We start from the raw sequence: 25,687 nt of genomic DNA on the forward strand, positions 1-25,687 counted from the left end.
CACTCTCATACATGAGAACTCATCAATCTACAGCTTACGTTCCAAGACTAGAACTCATCAAACTATCAGCTTACTGGGTTCCAAGACAGAACTCATCAATCTATCAGCTTACTGTTCATACATGAGAACTCATCAATCTGTCAGCTTACTGGGTTCCAAGACTAGAACTCATCAAACTATCAGCTTACTGGGTTCAAGACGAGAACTCATCAATCTATCAGCTTACTGGGTTCATACATGAGAACTCATCAATATCAGCTTACTGGGTTCCAAGACTAGAACTCATCAAACTATCAGCTTACTGGTTCCAAGACGAGAACTCATCAATCTGTCAGCTTACTGGGTTCCAAGACGAGAACTCATCAATCTATCAGCTTACTGGGTTCATACATGAGAACTCATCAATCTGTCAGCTTACTGGGTTCCAAGACTAGAACTCATCAAACTATCACTTACAGGGTTCCAAGACGAGAACTCATCAATCTATCAGCTTACTGGGTTCCAAGACTACATGCAGAACTGGTTCAATCTATCAGCTTACTGGGTTCCAAGACGAGAACTCATCAATCTATCAGCTTACTGGGTTCCAAGACGAGAACTCATCAATCTGTCAGCTTACTGGGTTTCATAGACGAGAACTCATCAATCTATCAGCTTACTGGGTTCATACACGAGAACTCATCAATCTGTCAGCTTACTGGGTTCATACACGAGAACTCATCAATCTGTCAGCTTACTGGGTTCATACACGAGAACTCATCAATCTATCAGCTTACTGGGTTCCAAGACTAGAACTCATCAATCTATCAGCTTACTGGGTTCCAAGACTAGAACTCATCAATCTATCAGCTTACTGGGTTCCAAGACTAGAACTCATCAATCTATCAGCTTACTGGGTTCCAAGACGAGAACTCATCAATCTATCAGCTTACTGGGTTCCAAGACTAGAACTCATCAATCTATCAGCTTACTGGGTTCCAAGACTAGAACTCATCAATCTATCAGTTTACTGGGTTCCAAGACGAGAACTCATCAATCTATCAGCTTACTGGGTTCATACACGAGAACTCATCAATCTATCAGCTTACTGGGTTCCAAGACTAGAACTCATCAATCTATCAGCTTACTGGGTTCCAAGACGAGAACTCATCAATCTATCAGCTTACTGGGTTCCAAGACTAGAACTCATCAATCTATCAGCTTACTGGGTTCATACACGAGAACTCATCAATCTATCAGCTTACTGGGTTCCAAGACGAGAACTCATCAATCTATCAGCTTACTGGGTTCCAAGACGAGAACTCATCAATCTATCAGCTTACTGGGTTCCAAGACTAGAACTCATCAATCTATCAGCTTACTGGGTTCAGACACGAGAACTCATCAATCTATCAGCTTACTGGGTTCCAAGACTAGAACTCATCAATCTATCAGCTTACTGGGTTCCAAGACTAGAACTCATCAATCTATCAGCTTACTGGGTTCATACACGAGAACTCATCAATCTATCAGCTTACTGGGTTCCAAGACTAGAACTCATCAATCTATCAGCTTACTGGGTTCCAAGACGAGAACTCATCAATCTATCAGCTTACTGGGTTCCAAGACTAGAACTCATCAATCTGTCAGCTTACTGGGTTCCAAGACTAGAACTCATCAATCTGTCAGCTTACTGGGTTCCAAGACTAGAACTCATCAATCTATCAGCTTACTGTCACGTTCTGACCTTAGTTCCTTTGGTCAGGACGTGAGTTGGGTGGGCAGTCTGTGTTTGCTTTTCTATGTTGGTTTTTGAGTTCGGCCTGGTATGGTTCTCAATCAGAGGCAGCTGTCAATTGTTTTCCCTGATTGAGGATCATACTTAGGTAGCCTGGGTTTCAGTTTTGGGTTGTGGGTGTTTGTCTTCCGTGTCAGTGTTTGTGATGCTGCACACTGGCTACGGCATCTCAAAATGGACAAACAGTACTATTGGCATTTTTTTCTTCTCGTTTTTCAAGCGAATGTCTTTTCAGGGAGTATGGGAGCACACTAGTTTGGTTCGCCTAGACGACTTTATTCTGGATGCCAGCCGAACTGAAGCCTTTTAGTAACCTCTGGGTCGTTCACTGTGTAATCAGCTCTTATCCTGTCGTAGCTCAACGCTAACCCAGATAGAGACACGTAAACCCTCTCTGTCCAGCCCTGGATGCTAGGAGATCTCCCCAGCTATAACCCTGTCTACGTCTGTCTGTTACTCCATTTTTTTATTTTACCTTTATTTAACCAGGCAAGTCAGTTAAGAACAAATTCTTATTTTCAATGACGGCCTTGGAACAGTGGGTTAACTGCCTGTTCAGGGGCAGAACGACAGATTTGTACCTTGTCAGCTCGGGAATTTGAACTTGCAACCTTTCGGTTACTAGTCCAACGCTCTAACCACTAGGCTACCCTGCCACCTCTACACTCTAACCACTAGGCTACCCTGCCGCCCCTCCACTCTAACCACTAGGCTACCCTGCCGCCCCTCCACTCTAACCACTAGGCTACCATGCCGCCCCTCACTCTAACCACTAGGCTCCTGCCACCTCACACTCTAACCACTAGGCTACCCTGCCACCTCTACACTCTAACCACTAGGCTACCCTGCCGCCTCTCCAGTTCTAACCACTAGGCTACCAACTGCCTTGACACTCTAACCACTGAGGCTACCCTGCCGCCCTACACTCTAACCACTAGGCTACCCTGCCTCCTTGTCACTCTAACCACTAGGCTACCCTGCCTCCTCTACACTCTAACCACTAGGCTACCCTGCCGCCTCTCCACTCTAACCACTAGGCTCCCTGCCTCCTCTTTACACTCTAACCACTAGGCTACCCTGCCGCCCCTACACTCTAACCACTAGGCTACCCTGCCGCCTCTCCACTCTAACCACTAGGCTCTTAGAGCACCCTGTCCCTCCACTCTAACCACTAGGCTACCCTACCGCCCCTCCACTCTAACCACTAGGCTACCCTGCCGCCCCTCCACTCTAACCACTAGGCTACCCTGCCGCCCTCCACTCTAACCACTAGGCTACCCTGCCGGCAACACTCTAACCACTAGGCTACCCTGCCTCCTCTACACTCTAACCACTAGGCTACCCTGCCGCCCCTCCACTCTAACCACTAGGCTACCCTGCCACCTCTACACTCTAACCACTAGGCTACCCTGCCACCCCTACACTCTAACCACTAGGCTACCCTGCCGCCCCATTCCTCTGTGGTCCTTCCTTTCCTTTTCCTTAATGTCGTGAAGTCATTGTTGATAAGTCACTGTCGATAAGTCACTGTCGATAAGTCACCGTTGATAAGTCACTGTCGATAAGTCACTGTCGATAAGTCACTGTCGATAAGTCACTGTCGATAAGTCACTGTTGATAAGTCACTGTTGATAAGTCACTGTTGATAAGTCACCGTTGATAAGTCCCTGTCGATAAGTCACCGTTGATAAGTCACTGTTGATAAGTCACTGTAGTTAAGTCACTGTCGATAAGTCACTGTCGATAAGTCACTGTCGATAAGTCACTGTCGATAAGTCACTGTAGTTAAGTCACTGTTGATAAGTCACCGTTGATAAGTCCCTGTCGATAAGTCACCGTTGATAAGTCACTGTTGATAAGTCACTGTAGTTAAGTCACACTGTCGTACTGAATGCCAAGTCACTGTCCCCATGTCTACTGTGAATGTCAGGTCATAAGTTACTGTGATAAGTCACTGTCGATAATGTCACTGAATGCCAGGTCACTGTAGTTAAGTCCTGTTGAAAGTCACTGTTGATACATGTCTACTGAATGCCAGGTCATATTAATGTGTAAAGTGACTGTTGATACATGTCTACTGAATGCCAGGTCATATTAATGTGTAAAGTCACTGTTGATACATGTCTACTGAATGCCAGGTCATATTAATGTGTAAAGTCACTGTGGATACATGTCTACTGAATGCCAGGTCATATTAATGTGTAAAGTGACTGTTGATACATGTCTACTGAATGCCAGGTCATATTAATGTGTAAAGTCACTGTGGATACATGTCTACTGAATGCCAGGTCATATTAATGTGTAAAGTGACTGTTGATACATGTCTACTGAATGCCAGGTCATATTAATGTGTAAAGTGACTGTGGATACATGTCTACTGAATGCCAGGTCATATTAATGTGTAAAGTCACTGTTGATACATGTCTACTGAATGCCAGGTCATATTAATGTGTAAAGTCACTGTTGATACATGTCTACTGAATGCCAGGTCATATTAATGTGTAAAGTCACTGTTGATACATGTCTACTGAATGCCAGGTCATATTAATGTGTAAAGTCACTGTTGATACATGTCTACTGAATGCCAGGTCATATTAATGTGTAAAGTCACTGTTGATACATGTCTACTGAATGCCAGGTCATATTAATGTGTAAAGTGACTGTTGATACATGTCTACTGAATGCCAGGTCATATTAATGTGTAAAGTGACTGTTGATACATGTCTACTGAATGCCAGGTCATATTAATGTGTAAAGTCACTGTTGATACATGTCTACTGAATGCCAGGTCATATTAATGTGTAAAGTCACTGTTGATACATGTCTACTGAATGCCAGGTCATATTAATGTGTAAAGTCACTGTTGATACATGTCTACTGAATGCCAGGTCATATTAATGTGTAAAGTGACTGTTGATACATGTCTACTGAATGCCAGGTCATATTAATGTGTAAAGTCACTGTTGATACATGTCTACTGAATGCCAGGTCATATTAATGTGTAAAGTCACTGTGGATACATGTCTACTGAATGCCAGGTCATATTAATGTGTAAAGTCACTGTTGATACATGTCTACTGAATGCCAGGTCATATTAATGTGTAAAGTCACTGTTGATACATGTCTACTGAATGCCAGGTCATATTAATGTGTAAAGTCACTGTTGATACATGTCTACTGAATGCCAGGTCATATTAATGTGTAAAGTGACTGTTGATACATGTCTACTGAATGCCAGGTCATATTAATGTGTAAAGTGACTGTTGATACATGTCTACTGAATGCCAGGTCATATTAATGTGTAAAGTGACTGTTGATACATGTCTACTGAATGCCAGGTCATATTAATGTGTAAAGTGACTGTTGATACATGTCTACTGAATGCCAGGTCATATTAATGTGTAAAGTGACTGTTGATACATGTCTACTGAATGCCAGGTCATATTAATGTGTAAAGTGACTGTTGATACATGTCTACTGAATGCCAGGTCATATTAATGTGTAAAGTCACTGTGGATACATGTCTACTGAATGCCAGGTCATATTAATGTGTAAAGTGACTGTTGATACATGTCTACTGAATGCCAGGTCATATTAATGTGTAAAGTGACTGTTGATACATGTCTACTGAATGCCAGGTCATATTAATGTGTAAAGTGACTGTTGATACATGTCTACTGAATGCCAGGTCATATTAATGTGTAAAGTCACTGTTGATACATGTCTACTGAATGCCAGGTCATATTAATGTGTAAAGTGACTGTTGATACATGTCTACTGAATGCCAGGTCATATTAATGTGTAAAGTCACTGTGGATACATGTCTACTGAATGCCAGGTCATATTAATGTGTGACCCGACTCTTCTGTCTTCAGACATGATTACAGAGAGATGCTTCACAACTCCACCTTCTGTCTGGTTCCCAGAGGACGACGCCTGGGATCCTTCCGCTTTCTGGAAGCACTGCAGGTACACACACACACCATGTACACACACACACACCATGCACACACACACACCATGTACACACACACACACCACACACACACACACCATGTACACACACACACCACGCACACACACACACACACACACACACATGCACACACACACACCACGCACACACACACACCACACACACACACACCACGCACACACACACACCATGCACACACACACCACCATGCACACACACACCACGCACACACACACACATGCACACACACACACCATGCACACACACACACACCACGCACACACACACACCATGCACACACACACACACACGTACACACACACACCATGCACACACACACACACACCACGCACACACACACACCATGTACACACACACACACACCATGCACACACACACACCACACACACACACACCATGTACACACACACACCACGCACACACACACACCACGTACACACACACACCATGCACACACACACACCATGTACACACACACACACACACACACCACACACACACACCATGCACACACACACACCACGCACACACACACACACACCATGCACACACACACACACACACACACACCACGCACACACACACACACACCACACACACACACCATGCACACACACACACCATGCACACACACACCACGTACACACACACACCACGCACACACACCACCATGCACACACACCACGTACACACACACACACACCACGCACACACACACACCATGTACACACACACACATGTACACACACACACCACGCACACACACCACGCACACACACACACCACGTACACACACACACACACACACCACATGCACACACACCACGTACACACACACCATGCACACACACACACCATGTACAAACACACCACGTACACACACACACACACCACGTACACACACACACACCATGTACACACACGTACACACCCATCTACTGTCCACATATAGATCACCATCTACTGTCCCCATATAGATCACCATCTACTGTCCCCATATAGATCACCATCTACTGTCCCCATATAGATCACCATCTACTGTCCCCATATAGATCACCATCTACTGTCCCCATATAGATCACCATCTACTGTCCCCATATAGATCACCATCTACTGTCCCCATATAGATCACCATCTACTGTCCCCATATAGATCACCATCTACTGTCACCATCTACTGTCCCCATATAGATCACCATCTACTGTCCCCATATAGATCACCATCTACTGTCCCCATATAGATCACCATCTACTGTCCCCATATAGATCACCATCTACTGTCCCCATATAGATCACCATCTACTGTCCCCATATAGATCACCATCTACTGTCCCCATATAGATCACCATCTACTGTCCCCATCTACTGTCCCCATATAGATCACCATCTACTGTCCCCATATAGATCACCATCTACTGTCCCCATATAGATCACCATCTACTGTCCCCATATAGATCACCATCTACTGTCCCCATATAGATCACCATCTACTGTCCCCATATAGATCACCATCTACTGTCCCCATCTACTGTCCCCATATAGATCACCATCTACTGTCCCCACTGTATAGATCACCATCTACCATCTATATAGATCACCATCTACTGTCCCCATATAGATCACCATCTACTGTCCCCATATAGATCACCATCTACTGTCCCCATATAGATCACCATCTACTGTCCCCATATAGATCACCATCTACTGTCCCCATCTACTGTCCCCATATAGATCACCATCTACTGTCCCCATATAGATCACCATCTACTGTCCCCATATAGATCACCATCTACTGTCCCCATATAGATCACCATCTACTGTCCCCATATAGATCACCATCTACTGTCCCCATATAGATCACCATCTACTGTCCCCATATAGATCACCATCTACTGTCCCCATATAGATCACCATCTACTGTCCCCATATAGATCACCATCTACTGTCCCCATCTACTGTCCCCATAGATCAGATCTACTGTCTCTATATAGTCACCATCTACTGTCCCCATATAGATCACCATCTACTGTCCCCATATAGATCACCATCTACTGTCCCCATATAGATCACCATCTACTGTCCCCATATAGATCACCATCTACTGTCCCCATCTACTGTCCCCATATAGATCACCATCTACTGTCCCCATATAGATCACCATCTACTGTCCCCATCTAGATCACCATCTACTGTCCCCATATAGATCACCATCTACTGTCCCCATATAGATCACCATCTACTGTCCCCATATAGATCACCATCTACTGTCCCCATATAGATCACCATCTACTGTCCCCATATAGATCACCATCTACTGTCCCCATATAGATCACCATCTACTGTCCCCATCTACTGTCCCCATATAGATCACCATCTACTGTCCCCATCTACTGTCCCCATATAGATCACCATCTACTGTCCCCATATAGATCACCATCTACTGTCCCCATATACTGTCCCCATATAGATCACCATCTACTGTCCCCATATAGATCACCATCTACTGTCCCCATATAGATCACCATCTACTGTCCCCATATAGATCACCATCTACTGTCCCCATCTACTGTCCCCATATAGATCACCATCTACTGTCCCCATATAGATCACCATCTACTGTCCCCATATAGATCACCATCTACTGTCCCCATATAGATCACCATCTACTGTCCCCATCTACTGTCCCCATATAGATCACCATCTACTGTCCCCATCTACTGTCCCCATATAGATCACCATCTACTGTCCCCATATAGATCACCATCTACTGTCCCCATATAGATCACCATCTACTGTCCCCATATAGATCACCATCTACTGTCCCCATATAGATCACCATCTACTGTCCCCATATAGATCACCATCTACTGTCCCCATATAGATCACCATCTACTGTCCCCATATAGATCACCATCTACTGTCCCCATCTACTGTCCCCATATAGATCACCATCTACTGTCCCCATATAGATCACCATCTACTGTCCCCATATAGATCACCATCTACTGTCCCCATATAGATCACCATCTACTGTCCCCATATAGATCACCATCTACTGTCCCCATATAGATCACCATCTACTGTCCCCATATAGATCACCATCTACTGTCCCCATATAGATCACCATCTACTGTCCCCATCTACTGTCCCCATATAGATCACCATCTACTGTCCCCATATAGATCACCATCTACTGTCCCCATATAGATCACCATCTACTGTCCCCATATAGATCACCATCTACTGTCCCCATATAGATCACCATCTACTGTCCCCATATAGATCACCATCTACTGTCCCCATATACTGTCCCCATATAGATCACCATCTACTGTCCCCATATAGATCACCATCTACTGTCCCCATATAGATCACCATCTACTGTCCCCATATAGATCACCATCTCTACTGTCCCCATATAGATCACCATCTACTGTCCCCATATAGATCACCATCTACTGTCCCCATATAGATCATCTACTGTCCCCCATCTACTGTCCCCATATAGATCACCATCTACTGTCCCCATATAGATCACCATCTACTGTCCCCTATGTAGATCACCATCTACTGTCCCCATCTACTGTCCCCATATAGATCACCATCTACTGTCCCCATCTACTGTCCCCATATAGATCACCATCTACTGTCCCCATATAGATCACCATCTACTGTCCCCATATAGATCACCATCTACTGTCCCCATATAGATCACCATCTACTGTCCCATATAGATCACCATCTAGAATGTATGCACCATCTACTGTCCCCATATAGATCACCATCTACTGTCCCCATATAGATCACCATCTACTGTCCCCATATAGATCACCATCTACTGTCCCCATATAGATCACCATCTACTGTCCCCTGTATAGATCACCATCTACTGTCCCCATCTACTGTCCCCATATAGATCACCATCTACTGTCCCCATATAGATCACCATCTACTGTCCCCATATAGATCACCATCTACTGTCCCCATATAGATCACCATCTACTGTCCCCATATAGATCACCATCTACTGTCCCCATATAGATCACCATCTACTGTCCCCATATAGATCACCATCTACTGTCCCCATATAGATCTACTGTCCCCATATAGATCACCATCTACTGTCCCCATATAGATCACCATCTACTGTCCCCATATAGATCACCATCTACTGTCCCCTATAGATCACCATCTACTGTCCCCATATAGATCACCATCTACTGTCCCCATATAGATCACCATCTACTGTCCCCATATAGATCACCATCTACTGTCCCCATATAGATCTACTGTCCCCATATAGATCACCATCTACTGTCCCCATCTACTGTCCCCATATAGATCACCATCTACTGTCCCCATCTACTGTCCCCATATAGATCACCATCTACTGTCACCATCTACTGTCCCCATATAGATCACCATCTACTGTCCCCATATAGATCACCATCTACTGTCCCCATATAGATCACCATCTACTGTCCCCATATAGATCACCATCTACTGTCCCCATATAGATCACCATCTACTGTCCCCATATAGATCACCATCTACTGTCCCCATATAGATCACCATCTACTGTCCCCATATAGATCACCATCTACTGTCCCCATATAGATCACCATCTACTGTCCCCATATAGATCACCATCTACTGTCCCCATCTACTGTCCCCATCTAGATCACCATCTACTGTCCCCATATAGATCACCATCTACTGTCTCCATCTACTGTCCCCATATAGATCACCATCTACTGTCCCCATCTACTGTCCCCATATAGATCACCATCTACTGTCCCCATATAGATCACCATCTACTGTCCCCATATAGATCACCATCTACTGTCCCCATATAGATCACCATCTACTGTCCCCATCTACTGTCCCCATATAGATCACCATCTACTGTCCCCATATAGATCACCATCTACTGTCCCCATATAGATCACCATCTACTGTCCCCATATAGATCACCATCTACTGTCCCCATATAGATCACCATCTACTGTCCCCATATAGATCACCATCTACTGTCCCCATATAGATCACCATCTACTGTCCCCATCTACTGTCCCCATATAGATCACCATCTACTGTCCCCATATAGATCACCATCTACTGTCCCCATATAGATCACCATCTACTGTCCCCATATAGATCACCATCTACTGTCCCCATATAGATCACCATCTACTAGTCACCATCTACTGTCCCCATATAGATCTACCATCTACTGTCCCCATATAGATCACCATCTACTGTCCCCATATAGATCACCATCTACTGTCCCCATATAGATCACCATCTACTGTCCCCATATAGATCACCATCTACTGTCCCCATATAGATCACCATCTACTGTCCCCATATAGATCCATCTACTGTCCCCATATAGATCACCATCTACTGTCCCCTACTGTATAGATCACCATCTACTGTCCCCATCTACTGTCCCCATATAGATCACCATCTACTGTCCCCATATAGATCACCATCTACTGTCCCCATCTACTGTCCCCATATAGATCACCATCTACTGTCCCCATATAGATCACCATCTACTGTCCCCATATAGATCACCATCTACTGTCCCCATATAGATCACCATCTACTGTCCCCATATAGATCACCATCTACTGTCCCCATCTACTGTCCCCATATAGATCACCATCTACTGTCCCCATATAGATCACCATCTACTGTCCCCATATAGATCACCATCTACTGTCCCCATATAGATCACCATCTACTGTCCCCATATAGATCACCATCTACTGTCCCCATCTACTGTCCCATCATATAGATCACCATCTACTGTCCCCATATAGATCACCATCTACTGTCCCCATATAGATCCCATCTACTGTCTACTGTCCCCTATATAGATCACCATCTACTGTCCCCATATAGATCACCATCTACTGTCCCCATATAGATCACCATCTACTGTCCCCATATAGATCACCATCTACTGTCCCCATATAGATCACCATCTACTGTCCCCATCTACTGTCCCCATATAGATCACCATCTACTGTCCCCATATAGATCACCATCTACTGTCCCCATATAGATCACCATCTACTGTCCCCATATAGATCACCATCTACTGTCCCCATATAGATCACCATCTACTGTCCCCATATAGATCACCATCTACTGTCCCCATCTACTGTCCCCATATAGATCACCATCTACTGTCCCCATCTACTGTCCCCATATAGATCACCATCTACTGTCCCCATCTACTGTCCCCATATAGATCACCATCTACTGTCCCCATATAGATCACCATCTACTGTCTCCATCTACTGTCCCCATATAGATCACCATCTACTGTCCCCATATAGATCACCATCTACTGTCCCCATCTACTGTCCCCATATAGATCACCATCTACTGTCCCCATATAGATCACCATCTACTGTCCCCATATAGATCACCATCTACTGTCCCCATATAGATCACCATCTACTGTCCCCATATAGATCACCATCTACTGTCCCCATCTACTGTCCCCATATAGATCACCATCTACTGTCCCCATATAGATCACCATCTACTGTCCCCATATAGATCACCATCTACTGTCCCCATATAGATCACCATCTACTGTCCCCATATAGATCACCATCTACTGTCCCCATATAGATCACCATCTACTGTCCCCATATAGATCACCATCTACTGTCCCCATATAGATCACCATCTACTGTCCCCATATAGATCACCATCTACTGTCCCCATATAGATCACCATCTACTGTCCCCATATAGATCACCATCTACTGTCCCCATATAGATCACCATCTACTGTCCCCATATAGATCACCATCTACTGTCCCCATATAGATCACCATCTACTGTCCCCATATAGATCACCATCTACTGTCCCCATATAGATCACCATCTACTGTCCCCCTAGATCACCATCATATAGATCACCATCTACTGTCCCCATATAGATCACCATCTACTGTCCCCATATAGATCACCATCTACTGTCCCCATATAGATCACCATCTACTGTCCCCTAGTCCCCATCTACTGTCCCCATATAGATCACCATCTACTGTCCCCATATAGATCATCCATCTACTAGATCCCCATCTACTGTCCCCATATAGATCACCATCTACTGTCCCCATATAGATCACCATCTACTGTCCCCATATAGATCACCATCTACTGTCCCCATATAGATCACCATCTACTGTCCCCATATAGATCACCATCTACTGTCCCCATATAGATCACCATCTACTACTAGTCCCCATCTACTGTCCCCATATAGATCACCATCTACTGTCCCCATATAGATCACCATCTACTGTCCCCATATAGATCACCATCTACTGTCCCCATCTACTGTCCCCATATAGATCACCATCTACTGTACTAGTCCCCATCTAGATCACCATCCCCATACTGTCCCCATCTAGATCACCATCTACTGTCTCCATATAGATCACCATCTACTGTCCCCATATAGATCACCATCTACTGTCCCCATATAGATCACCATCTACTGTCCCCATATAGATCACCATCTACTGTCCCCATATAGATCACCATCTACTGTCCCCATATAGATCACCATCTACTGTCCCCATATAGATCACCATCTACTGTCCCCATATAGATCACCATCTACTGTCCCCATATAGATCACCATCTACTGTCCCCATATAGATCACCATCTACTGTCCCCATATAGATCACCATCTACTGTCCCCATATAGATCACCATCTACTGTCCCCATATAGATCACCATCTACTGTCCCCATATAGATCACCATCTACTGTCCCCATATAGATCACCATCTACTGTCCCCATATAGATCACCATCTACTGTCCCCATCTACTGTCCCCATATAGATCACCATCTACTGTCCCCATATAGATCACCATCTACTGTCCCCATATAGATCACCATCTACTGTCCCCATATAGATCACCATCTACTGTCCCCATCTACTGTCCCCATATAGATCACCATCTACTGTCCCCATATAGATCACCATCTACTGTCTCCATCTACTGTCCCCATCTAGATCACCATCTACTGTCCCCATATAGATCACCATCTACTGTCCCATCTATAGATCACCATCTACTGTCCCCATCTACTGTCCCCATATAGATCACCATCTACTGTCCCCATATAGATCACCATCTACTGTCCCCATATAGATCACCATCTAGATCACCATCTACTGTCCCCATATAGATCACCATCTACTGTCCCCATATAGATCACCATCTACTGTCCCCATCTACTGTCCCCATATAGATCACCATCTACTGTCCCCATATAGATCACCATCTACTGTCCCCATATAGATCACCATCTACTGTCCCCATATAGATCACCATCTACTGTCCCCATATAGATCACCATCTACTGTCCCCATATAGATCACCATCTACTGTCCCCATATAGATCACCATCTACTGTCCCCATATAGATCACCATCTACTGTCCATATAGATCACCATCTACTGTCCCCATATAGATCACCATCTACTGTCTCCATATAGATCACCATCTACTGTCCCCATATAGATCACCATCTACTGTCCCCATCTAGGTCACCATCTACTGTCCCCATATAGATCACCATCTACTGTCCCCATATAGATCACCATCTACTGTCCCCATATAGATCACCATCTACTGTCCCCATATAGATCACCATCTACTGTCCATATAGATCACCATCTACTGTCCCCATATAGATCACCATCTACTGTCCCCATATAGATCACCATCTACTGTCCCCATATAGATCACCATCTACTGTCCCCATATAGATCACCATCTACTGTCCCCATATAGATCACCATCTACTGTCCCCATCTACTGTCCCCATATAGATCACCATCTACTGTCTCCATATAGATCACCATCTACTGTCCCCATATAGATCACCATCTACTGTCCCCATATAGATCACCATCTACTGTCCCCATATAGATCACCATCTACTGTCCCCATATAGATCACCATCTACTGTCCCCATCTACTGTCCCCATATAGATCACCATCTACTGTCCCCATATAGATCACCATCTACTGTCCCCATATAGATCACCATCTACTGTCCCCATCTACTGTCCCCATATAGATCACCATCTACTGTCCCCATCTACTGTCCCCATATAGATCACCATCTACTGTCCCCATATAGATCACCATCTACTGTCCCCATCTACTGTCCCCATATAGATCACCATCTACTGTCCCCATATAGATCACCATCTACTGTCCCCATATAGATCACCATCTACTGTCCCCATATAGATCACCATCTACTGTCCCCATATAGATCATCTACTGTCCATCTACTGTCCCCATATAGATCATCTACTGTCTCTATATAGTCCCCATCTACTGTCCCCATATAGATCACCATCTACTGTCCCCATATAGATCACCATCTACTGTCCCCATCTACTGTCCCCATATAGATCACCATCTACTGTCCCCATATAGATCACCATCTACTGTACTGTCCCCATATAGATCACCATCTACTGTCCCTATATAGATCACCATCTACTGTCCCCATATAGATCACCATCTACTGTCCCCATCTACTGTCCCCATATAGATCACCATCTACTGTCCCCATATAGATCATCATCTACTGTCCCCATATAGATCACCATCTACTGTCCCCATATAGATCACCATCTACTGTCCCCATCTACTGTCCCCATATAGATCACCATCTACTGTCCCCATATAGATCACCATCTACTGTCCCATCTACTGTCACCATCTAGATCACCATCTACTGTCCCCATATAGATCACCATCTACTGTCCCCATATAGATCACTGTCCCCATCTACTGTCCCCATATAGATCACCATCTACTGTCCCCATATAGATCACCATCTACTGTCCCCATCTACTGTCCCCATATAGATCACCATCTACTGTCCCCATATAGATCACCATCTACTGTCCCCATCTACTGTCCCCATATAGATCACCATCTACTGTCCCCATATAGATCACCATCTACTGTCCCCATATAGATCACCATCTACTGTCCCCATATAGATCACCATCTACTGTCCCCATATAGATCACCATCTACTGTCCCCATCTACTGTCCCCATATAGATCACCATCTACTGTCCCCATATAGATCACCATCTACTGTCCCCATATAGATCACCATCTACTGTCTCCATATAGATCACCATCTACTGTCCCCATATAGATCACCATCTACTGTCCCCATCTAGATCACCATCTACTGTCTCCATATAGATCACCATCTACTGTCTCCATATAGATCACCATCTACTGTCCCCATATAGATCACCATCTACTGTCCCCATATAGATCACCATCTACTGTCCCCATATAGATCACCATCTACTGTCCCCATATAGATCACCATCTACTGTCCCCATATAGATCACCATCTACTGTCCCCATATAGATCACCATCTACTGTCCCCATATAGATCACCATCTACTGTCCCCATAGATAGATCTACCATCTACTGTCCCCATATAGATCACCATCTACTGTCTCCATATAGATCACCATCTACTGTCCCCATATAGATCACCATCTACTGTCTCCATATAGATCACCATCTACTGTCCCCATATAGATCACCATCTACTAGATCCCCATCTACTGTCCCATATAGATCACCATCTACTGTCCCCATATAGATCACCATCTACTGTCCCCATCTACTGTCCCCATATAGATCACCATCTACTGTCCCCATATAGATCACCATCTACTGTCCCCATATAGACCATCTACTGTCCCCATATAGATCACCATCTACTGTCCCCATATAGATCACCATCTACTGTCCCCATATAGATCACCATCTACTGTCCCCATCTACTGTCCCCATATAGATCACCATCTACTGTCCCCATATAGATCACCATCTACTGTCCCCATATAGATCACCATCTACTGTCTCCATATAGATCACCATCTACTGTCCCCATATAGATCACCATCTACTGTCCCCATCTACTGTCCCCATATAGATCACCATCTACTGTCCCCATATAGATCACCATCTACTGTCCCCATCTACTGTCCCCATATAGATCACCATCTACTGTCCCCATATAGATCACCATCTACTGTCCCCATATAGATCACCATCTACTGTCCCCATCTACTGTCCCCATATAGATCACCATCTACTGTCCCCATATAGATCACCATCTACTGTCCCCATATAGATCACCATCTACTGTCCCCATATAGATCACCATCTACTGTCCCCATATAGATCACCATCTACTGTCCCCATCTACTGTCCCCATATAGATCACCATCTACTGTCCCCATCTACTGTCCCCATATAGATCACCATCTACTGTCCCCATATAGATCACCATCTACTGTCCCATCTACTGTCCCCATATAGATCACCATCTACTGTCCCCATATAGATCACCATCTACTGTCCCCATCTACTGTCCCCATATAGATCACCATCTACTGTCCCCATATAGATCACCATCTACTGTCCCCATATAGATCACCATCTACTGTCCCTATATAGATCTACTGTCCCCATATAGATCACCATCTACTGTCCCCATATAGATCACCATCTACTGTCCCCATATAGATCACCATCTACTGTCCCCATATAGATCACCATCTACTGTCCCCATATAGATCACCATCTACTGTCCCCATCTACTGTCCCCATATAGATCACCATCTACTGTCCCCATATAGATCACCATCTACTGTCCCCATATAGATCACCATCTACTGTCCCCATATAGATCATCTACATATAGATCCCCATCTACTGTCCCCATATAGATCACCATCTACTGTCCCCATATAGATCACCATCTACTGTCCCCATCTACTGTCCCCATATAGATCACCATCTACTGTCCCCATATAGATCACCATCTACTGTCCCCATATAGATCACCATCTACTGTCCCCATATAGATCACCATCTACTGTCCCCATATAGATCACCATCTACTGTCCCCATATAGATCACCATCTACTGTCCCCATATAGATCACCATCTACTGTCCCATATAGATCACCATCTACTGTCCCCATATAGATCACCATCTACTGTCTCCATATAGATCACCATCTACTGTCTCCATCTACTGTCCCCATATAGATCACCATCTACTGTCTCCATATAGATCACCATCTACTGTCTCCATCTACTGTCCCCATATAGATCACCATCTACTGTCTCCATATAGATCACCATCTACTGTCTCCATCTACTGTCCCCATATAGATCACCATCTACTGTCCCCATATAGATCACCATCTACTGTCCCCATATAGATCACCATCTACTGTCCCCATATAGATCACCATCTACTGTCCCCATATAGATCACCATCTACTGTCCCCATCTACTGTCCCCATATAGATCACCATCTACTGTCCCCATATAGATCACCATCTACTGTCCCCATATAGATCACCATCTACTGTCCCCATATAGATCACCATCTACTGTCCCCATCTACTGTCCCCATATAGATCACCATCTACTGTCCCCATATAGATCACCATCTACTGTCCCCATCTACTGTCCCCATATAGATCACCATCTACTGTCCCCATATAGATCACCATCTACTGTCCCCATATAGATCACCATCTACTGTCCCCATATAGATCACCATCTACTGTCCCCATATAGATCACCATCTACTGTCCCCATCTACTGTCCCCATATAGATCACCATCTACTGTCCCCATATAGATCACCATCTACTGTCCCCATCTACTGTCCCCATATAGATCACCATCTACTGTCCCCATATAGATCACCATCTACTGTCCCCATATAGATCACCATCTACTGTCCCCATATAGATCACCATCTACTGTCCCCATATAGATCACCATCTACTGTCCCCATCTACTGTCCCCATATAGATCACCATCTACTGATCACCCCATATAGATCACATCTACTGTCCCCATATAGATCACCATCTACTGTCCCCATATAGATCACCATCTACTGTCCCCATATAGATCACCATCTACTGTCCCCATATAGATCACCATCTACTGTCCCCATATAGATCACCATCTACTGTCCCCATATAGATCACCATCTACTGTCCCCATCTACTGTCCCCATATAGATCACCATCTACTGTCCCCATATAGATCACCATCTACTGTCCCCATATAGATCACCATCTACTGTCCCCATATAGATCATCTATCTACTGTCCCCATATAGATCACCATCTACTGTCCCCATATAGATCCATCACTATCTGTCCCCATATAGATCACCATCTACTGTCCCCATATAGATCACCATCTACTGTCCCCATATAGATCACCATCTACTGTCCCCATATAGATCACCATCTACTGTCCCCATATAGATCATAGATCACCATCTACTGTCCCCATATAGATCACCATCTACTGTCCCCATATAGATCACCATCTACTGTCCCCATATAGATCACCATCTACTGTCCCCATATAGATCACCATCTACTGTCCCTATATAGATCACCATCTACTGTCCCCATATAGATCACCATCTACTGTCCCCATCTACTGTCCCCATATAGATCACCATCTACTGTCCCCATATAGATCACCATCTACTGTCCCCATATAGATCACCATCTACTGTCCCCATATAGATCACCATCTACTGTCCCCATATAGATCACCATCTACTGTCCCCATATAGATCACCATCTACTGTCTCCATCTAGATTCACCCCATCTACTGTCCCCATATAGATCACCATCTACTGTCCCCATATAGATCACCATCTATCTGTCCCCATATAGATCACATCTATCTACTGTCCCCATATAGATCACCATCTACTGTCCCCATATAGATCACCATCTACTGTCCCCATCTACTGTCCCCATATAGATCACCATCTACTGTCCCCATATAGATCTACCATCTACTGTCCCCATATAGATCACCATCTACTGTCTCCATATAGATCACTGTCCCCATCTACTGTCTCCATATAGATCACCATCTACTGTCCCCATATAGATCACCATCTACTGTCTCCATATAGATCACCATCTACTGTCCCTATATAGATCACCATCTACTGTCCCCTATATAGATCACCATCTACTGTCCCCATCTAGTCCCCATCTAGATCACCATCTACTGTCCCCATATAGATCACCATCTACTGTCCCCATATAGATCACCATCTACTGTCCCCATATAGATCACCATCTACTGTCCCCATCTACTGTCCCCATATAGATCACCATCTACTGTCCCCATATAGATCACCATCTACTGTCCCCATCTACTGTCCCCATATAGATCACCATCTACTGTCCCCATATAGATCACCATCTACTGTCCCCATATAGATCACCATCTACTGTCCCCATCTACTGTCCCCATATAGATCACCATCTACTGTCCCCATATAGATCACCATCTACTGTCCCCATCTACTGTCCCCATATAGATCACCATCTACTGTCCCCATATAGATCACCATCTACTGTCCCCATCTACTGTCCCCATATAGATCACCATCTACCGTCCCCATATAGATCACCATCTAGTCTCCATCCCCATATAGATCACCATCTACTGTCCCCATATAGATCACCATCTACTGTCCCCATATAGATCACCATCTACTGTCTCCATCTACTGTCCCCATATAGATCACCATCTACTGTCCCCATATAGATCACCATCTACTGTCCCCATCTACTGTCCCCATATAGATCACCATCTACTGTCCCCATATAGATCACCATCTACTGTCCCCATATAGATCACCATCTACTGTCCCCATATAGATCACCATCTACTGTCCCCATATAGATCACCATCTACTGTCTCCATCTACTGTCCCCATATAGATCACCATCTACTGTCCCCATATAGATCACCATCTACTGTCCCCATATAGATCACCATCTACTGTCCCCATATAGATCACCATCTACTGTCCCCATATAGATCACCATCTACTGTCCCCATATAGATCACCATCTACTGTCCCCATCTACTGTCCCCATATAGATCACCATCTACTGTCCCCATATAGATCACCATCTACTGTCCCCATATAGATCACCATCTACTGTCCCCATATAGATCACCATCTACTGTCCCCATATAGATCACCATCTACTGTCCCCATCTACTGTCCCCATATAGATCACCATCTACTGTCCCCATATAGATCACCATCTACTGTCCCCATATAGATCACCATCTACTGTCCCCATATAGATCACCATCTACTGTCCTGTCCCCATAGATACATCTACTGTCCCCATATAGATCACCATCTACTGTCCCCATATAGATCACCATCTACTGTCCCCATATAGATCACCATCTACTGTCCCCATATAGATCACCATCTACTGTCCCCATATAGATCACCATCTACTGTCCCCATATAGATCACCATCTACTGTCCCCATATAGATCACCATCTACTGTCCCCATATAGATCACCATCTACTGTCCCCATATAGATCACCATCTACTGTCCCCATATAGATCACCATCTACTGTCCCCATCTAGATCCCATCTACTCACCATCTACCCATATAGATCACCATCTACTGTCCCCATATAGATCACCATCTACTGTCCCCATATAGATCACCATCTACTGTCCCCATATAGATCACCATCTACTGTCCCCATATAGATCACCATCTACTGTCCCCATATAGATCACCATCTACTGTCCCCATATAGATCACCATCTACTGTCCCCATATAGATCACCATCTACTGTCCCCATATAGATCACCATCTACTGTCTCCATATAGATCACCATCTACTGTCCCCATATAGATCACCATCTACTGTCCCCATATAGATCACCATCTACTGTCCCATATAGATCACCATCTACTGTCCCCATATAGATCACCATCTACTGTCCCCATATAGATCACCATCTACTGTCTCCATATAGATCACCATCTACTGTCCCCATATAGATCACCATCTACTGTCCCCATATAGATCACCATCTACTGTCCCCATATAGATCACCATCTACTGTCCCCATATAGATCACCATCTACTGTCCCCATATAGATCACCATCTACTGTCCCCATCTACTGTCCCCATATAGATCACCATCTACTGTCCCCATATAGATCACCATCTACTGTCCCCATATAGATCACCATCTACTGTCCCCATATAGATCACCATCTACTGTCCCCATATAGATCTATCTACTGTCCCCATATAGATCACCATCTACTGTCCCCATATAGATCACCATCTACTGTCCCCATATAGATCACCATCTACTGTCCCCATATAGATCACCATCTACTGTCCCCATATAGATCACCATCTACTGTCCCCATATAGATCACCATCTACTGTCCCCATATAGATCACCATCTACTGTCCCCATCTAGATCACCATCTACTGTCCCCATATAGATCACCATCTACTGTCCCCATATAGATCACCATCTACTGTCCCCATATAGATCACCATCTACTGTCCCCATATAGATCACCATCTACTGTCCCCATATAGATCACCATCTACTGTCCCCATATAGATCACCATCTACTGTCCATCTACTGTCCCCATATAGATCACCATCTACTGTCCCCATATAGATCACCATCTACTGTCCCCATATAGATCACCATCTACTGTCCCCATCTACTGTCCCCATATAGATCACCATCTACTGTCCCATATAGATCACCATCTACTGTCCCCATATAGATCACCATCTACTGTCCCCATATAGATCACCATCTACTGTCCCCATATAGATCACCATCTACTGTCCCCATATAGATCACCATCTACTGTCCCCATATAGATCACCATCTACTGTCCCCATATAGATCACCATCTACTGTCCCCATCTACTGTCCCCATATAGATCACCATCTACTGTCCCCATATAGATCACCATCTACTGTCCCCATATAGATCCCCATCTACTGTCCCCATATAGATCACCATCTACTGTCCCCATATAGATCACCATCTACTGTCCCCATATAGATCACCATCTACTGTCCCCATATAGATCACCATCTACTGTCCCCATATAGATCACCATCTACTGTCCCCATATAGATCACCATCTACTGTCCCCATATAGATCACCATCTACTGTCCCCATATAGATCACCATCTACTGTCCCCATATAGATCACTGTCCCCATCTACTGTCCCCATATAGATCACCATCTACTGTCCCCATATAGATCACCATCTACTGTCCCCATATAGATCACCATCTACTGTCCCCATATAGATCACCATCTACTGTCCCCATATAGATCACCATCTACTGTCCCCATATAGATCACCATCTACTGTCCCCATATAGATCACCATCCATCTACTGTCCCCATATAGATCACCATCTACTGTCCCCATATAGATCACCATCTACTGTCCCCATATAGATCACCATCTACTGTCCCCATATAGATCACCATCTACTGTCCCATCCTGTCCCCATAGATCACCATCTACTGTCCCCATATAGATCACCATCTACTGTCCCCATATAGATCACCATCTACTGTCCCCATATAGATCACCATCTACTGTCCCCATATAGATCACCATCTACTGTCCCCATATAGATCACCATCTACTGTCCCCATATAGATCACCATCTACTGTCCCCATCTACTGTCCCCATATAGATCACCATCTACTGTCCCCATATAGATCACCATCTACTGTCCCCATCTACTGTCCCCATATAGATCACCATCTACTGTCCCCATATAGATCACCATCTACTGTCCCCATATAGATCACCATCTACTGTCCCCATATAGATCACCATCTACTGTCCCCATATAGATCACCATCTACTGTCCCTATATAGATCACCATCTACTGTCCCCATATAGATCACCATCTACTGTCCCCATATAGATCACCATCTACTGTCCCCATATAGATCACCATCTACTGTCCCCATATAGATCACCATCTACTGTCCCCATATAGATCACCATCTACTGTCTCCATATAGATCACCATCTACTGTCCCCATATAGATCACCATCTACTGTCCCCATATAGATCACCATCTACTGTCCCCATATAGATCACCATCTACTGTCCCCATATAGATCACCATCTACTGTCCCCATATAGATCACCATCTACTGTCCCCATATAGATCACCATCTACTGTCCCCATATAGATCACCATCTACTGTCCCCATATAGATCACCATCTACTGTCCCCATATAGATCACCATCTACTGTCCCCATATAGATCACCATCTACTGTCCCCATATAGATCACCATCTACTGTCCCCATATAGATCACCATCTACTGTCCCCATATAGATCACCATCTACTGTCCCCATATAGATCACCATCTACTGTCCCATATAGATCACCATCTACTGTCCCCATATAGATCACCATCTACTGTCCCCATATAGATCACCATCTACTGTCCCCATATAGATCACCATCTACTGTCCCCATATAGATCACCATCTACTGTCCCCATATAGATCACCATCTACTGTCCCCATATAGATCACCATCTACTGTCCCCATATAGATCACCATCTACTGTCCCCATATAGATCACCATCTACTGTCCCCATATAGATCACCATCTACTGTCTCCATCTACTGTCCCCATATAGATCACCATCTACTGTCCCCATATAGATCACCATCTACTGTCCCCATATAGATCACCATCTACTGTCCCCATCTACTGTCCCCATATAGATCACCATCTACTGTCCCCATATAGATCACCATCTACTGTCCCCATATAGATCACCATCTACTGTCCCCATCTACTGTCCCCATCTAGATCACCATCTACTGTCCCCATATAGATCACCATCTACTGTCCCCATATAGATCACCATCTACTGTCCCCATATAGATCACCATCTACTGTCCCCATATAGATCACCATCTACTGTCTCCATCTACTGTCCCCATATAGATCACCATCTACTGTCCCCATCTACTGTCCCATATAGATCACCATCTACTGTCCCCATATAGATCACCATCTACTGTCCCCATATAGATCACCATCTACTGTCCCCATATAGATCACCATCTACTGTCCCCATATAGATCACCATCTACTGTCCCCATCTACTGTCCCCATATAGATCACCATCTACTGTCCCCATATAGATCACCATCTACTGTCCCCATCTACTGTCCCCATATAGATCACCATCTACTGTCTCCATATAGATCACCATCTACTGTCCCCATATAGATCACCATCTACTGTCCCCATATAGATCACCATCTACTGTCCCCATATAGATCACCATCTACTGTCCCCATATAGATCACCATCTACTGTCCCCATATAGATCACCATCTACTGTCCCCATATAGATCACCATCTACTGTCCCCATATAGATCACCATCTACTGTCCCCATCTACTGTCCCCATATAGATCACCATCTACTGTCCCCATATAGATCACCATCTACTGTCCCCATATAGATCACCATCTACTGTCCCCATATAGATCACCATCTACTGTCCCCATATAGATCACCATCTACTGTCCCCATATAGATCACCATCTACTGTCCCCATATAGATCACCATCTACTGTCCCCATATAGATCACCATCTACTGTCCCCATATAGATCACCATCTACTGTCCCCATATAGATCACCATCTACTGTCCCCATATAGATCACCATCTACTGTCCCCATATAGATCACCATCTACTGTCCCCATATAGATCACCATCTACTGTCCCCATATAGATCACCATCTACTGTCCCCATATAGATCACCATCTATATAGATCACCATCTACTGTCCCCATATAGATCACCATCTACTGTCCCCATATAGATCACCATCTACTGTCCCCATATA

General features: G+C 44.5%; 1 protein-coding gene and 1 long non-coding RNA gene across 3 annotated transcripts in view; both read left to right on the forward strand.

The window, feature by feature from the left end:
* Positions 1-3,859: 3,859 nt before the first annotated feature.
* LOC127928434 (uncharacterized) lies at positions 3,860-4,960 on the forward strand. 2 transcript variants are annotated; one of them, XR_008131170.1, is made up of 4 exons: positions 3,867-3,915; positions 4,116-4,415; positions 4,516-4,665; positions 4,816-4,960. It is a non-coding gene; the product is annotated as an uncharacterized LOC127928434 (long non-coding RNA). The 2 variants fall into 2 exon arrangements; XR_008131169.1 differs by lacking the exon at positions 4,516-4,665 and having other exon boundaries at positions 3,860-3,915; positions 4,116-4,165; positions 4,766-4,960.
* A 614-nt stretch (positions 4,961-5,574) lies between these two features.
* The window catches only part of LOC118382370 (exostosin-1a-like), a 74,047-nt gene continuing 53,934 nt past the window's right edge, over positions 5,575-25,687 (forward strand). The window contains exon 1 of the mRNA XM_052515460.1: positions 5,575-5,746. Coding sequence (XP_052371420.1) covers positions 5,669-5,746 — 78 coding nt within the window. The 5' untranslated portion in view covers positions 5,575-5,668. The remainder of the gene's footprint in view (positions 5,747-25,687) is intronic.

Source organism: Oncorhynchus keta, unplaced genomic scaffold (genome assembly GCF_023373465.1).
Source record: "Oncorhynchus keta strain PuntledgeMale-10-30-2019 unplaced genomic scaffold, Oket_V2 Un_scaffold_26089_pilon_pilon, whole genome shotgun sequence".
NCBI classification, from domain to species: domain Eukaryota; kingdom Metazoa; phylum Chordata; class Actinopteri; order Salmoniformes; family Salmonidae; genus Oncorhynchus; species Oncorhynchus keta.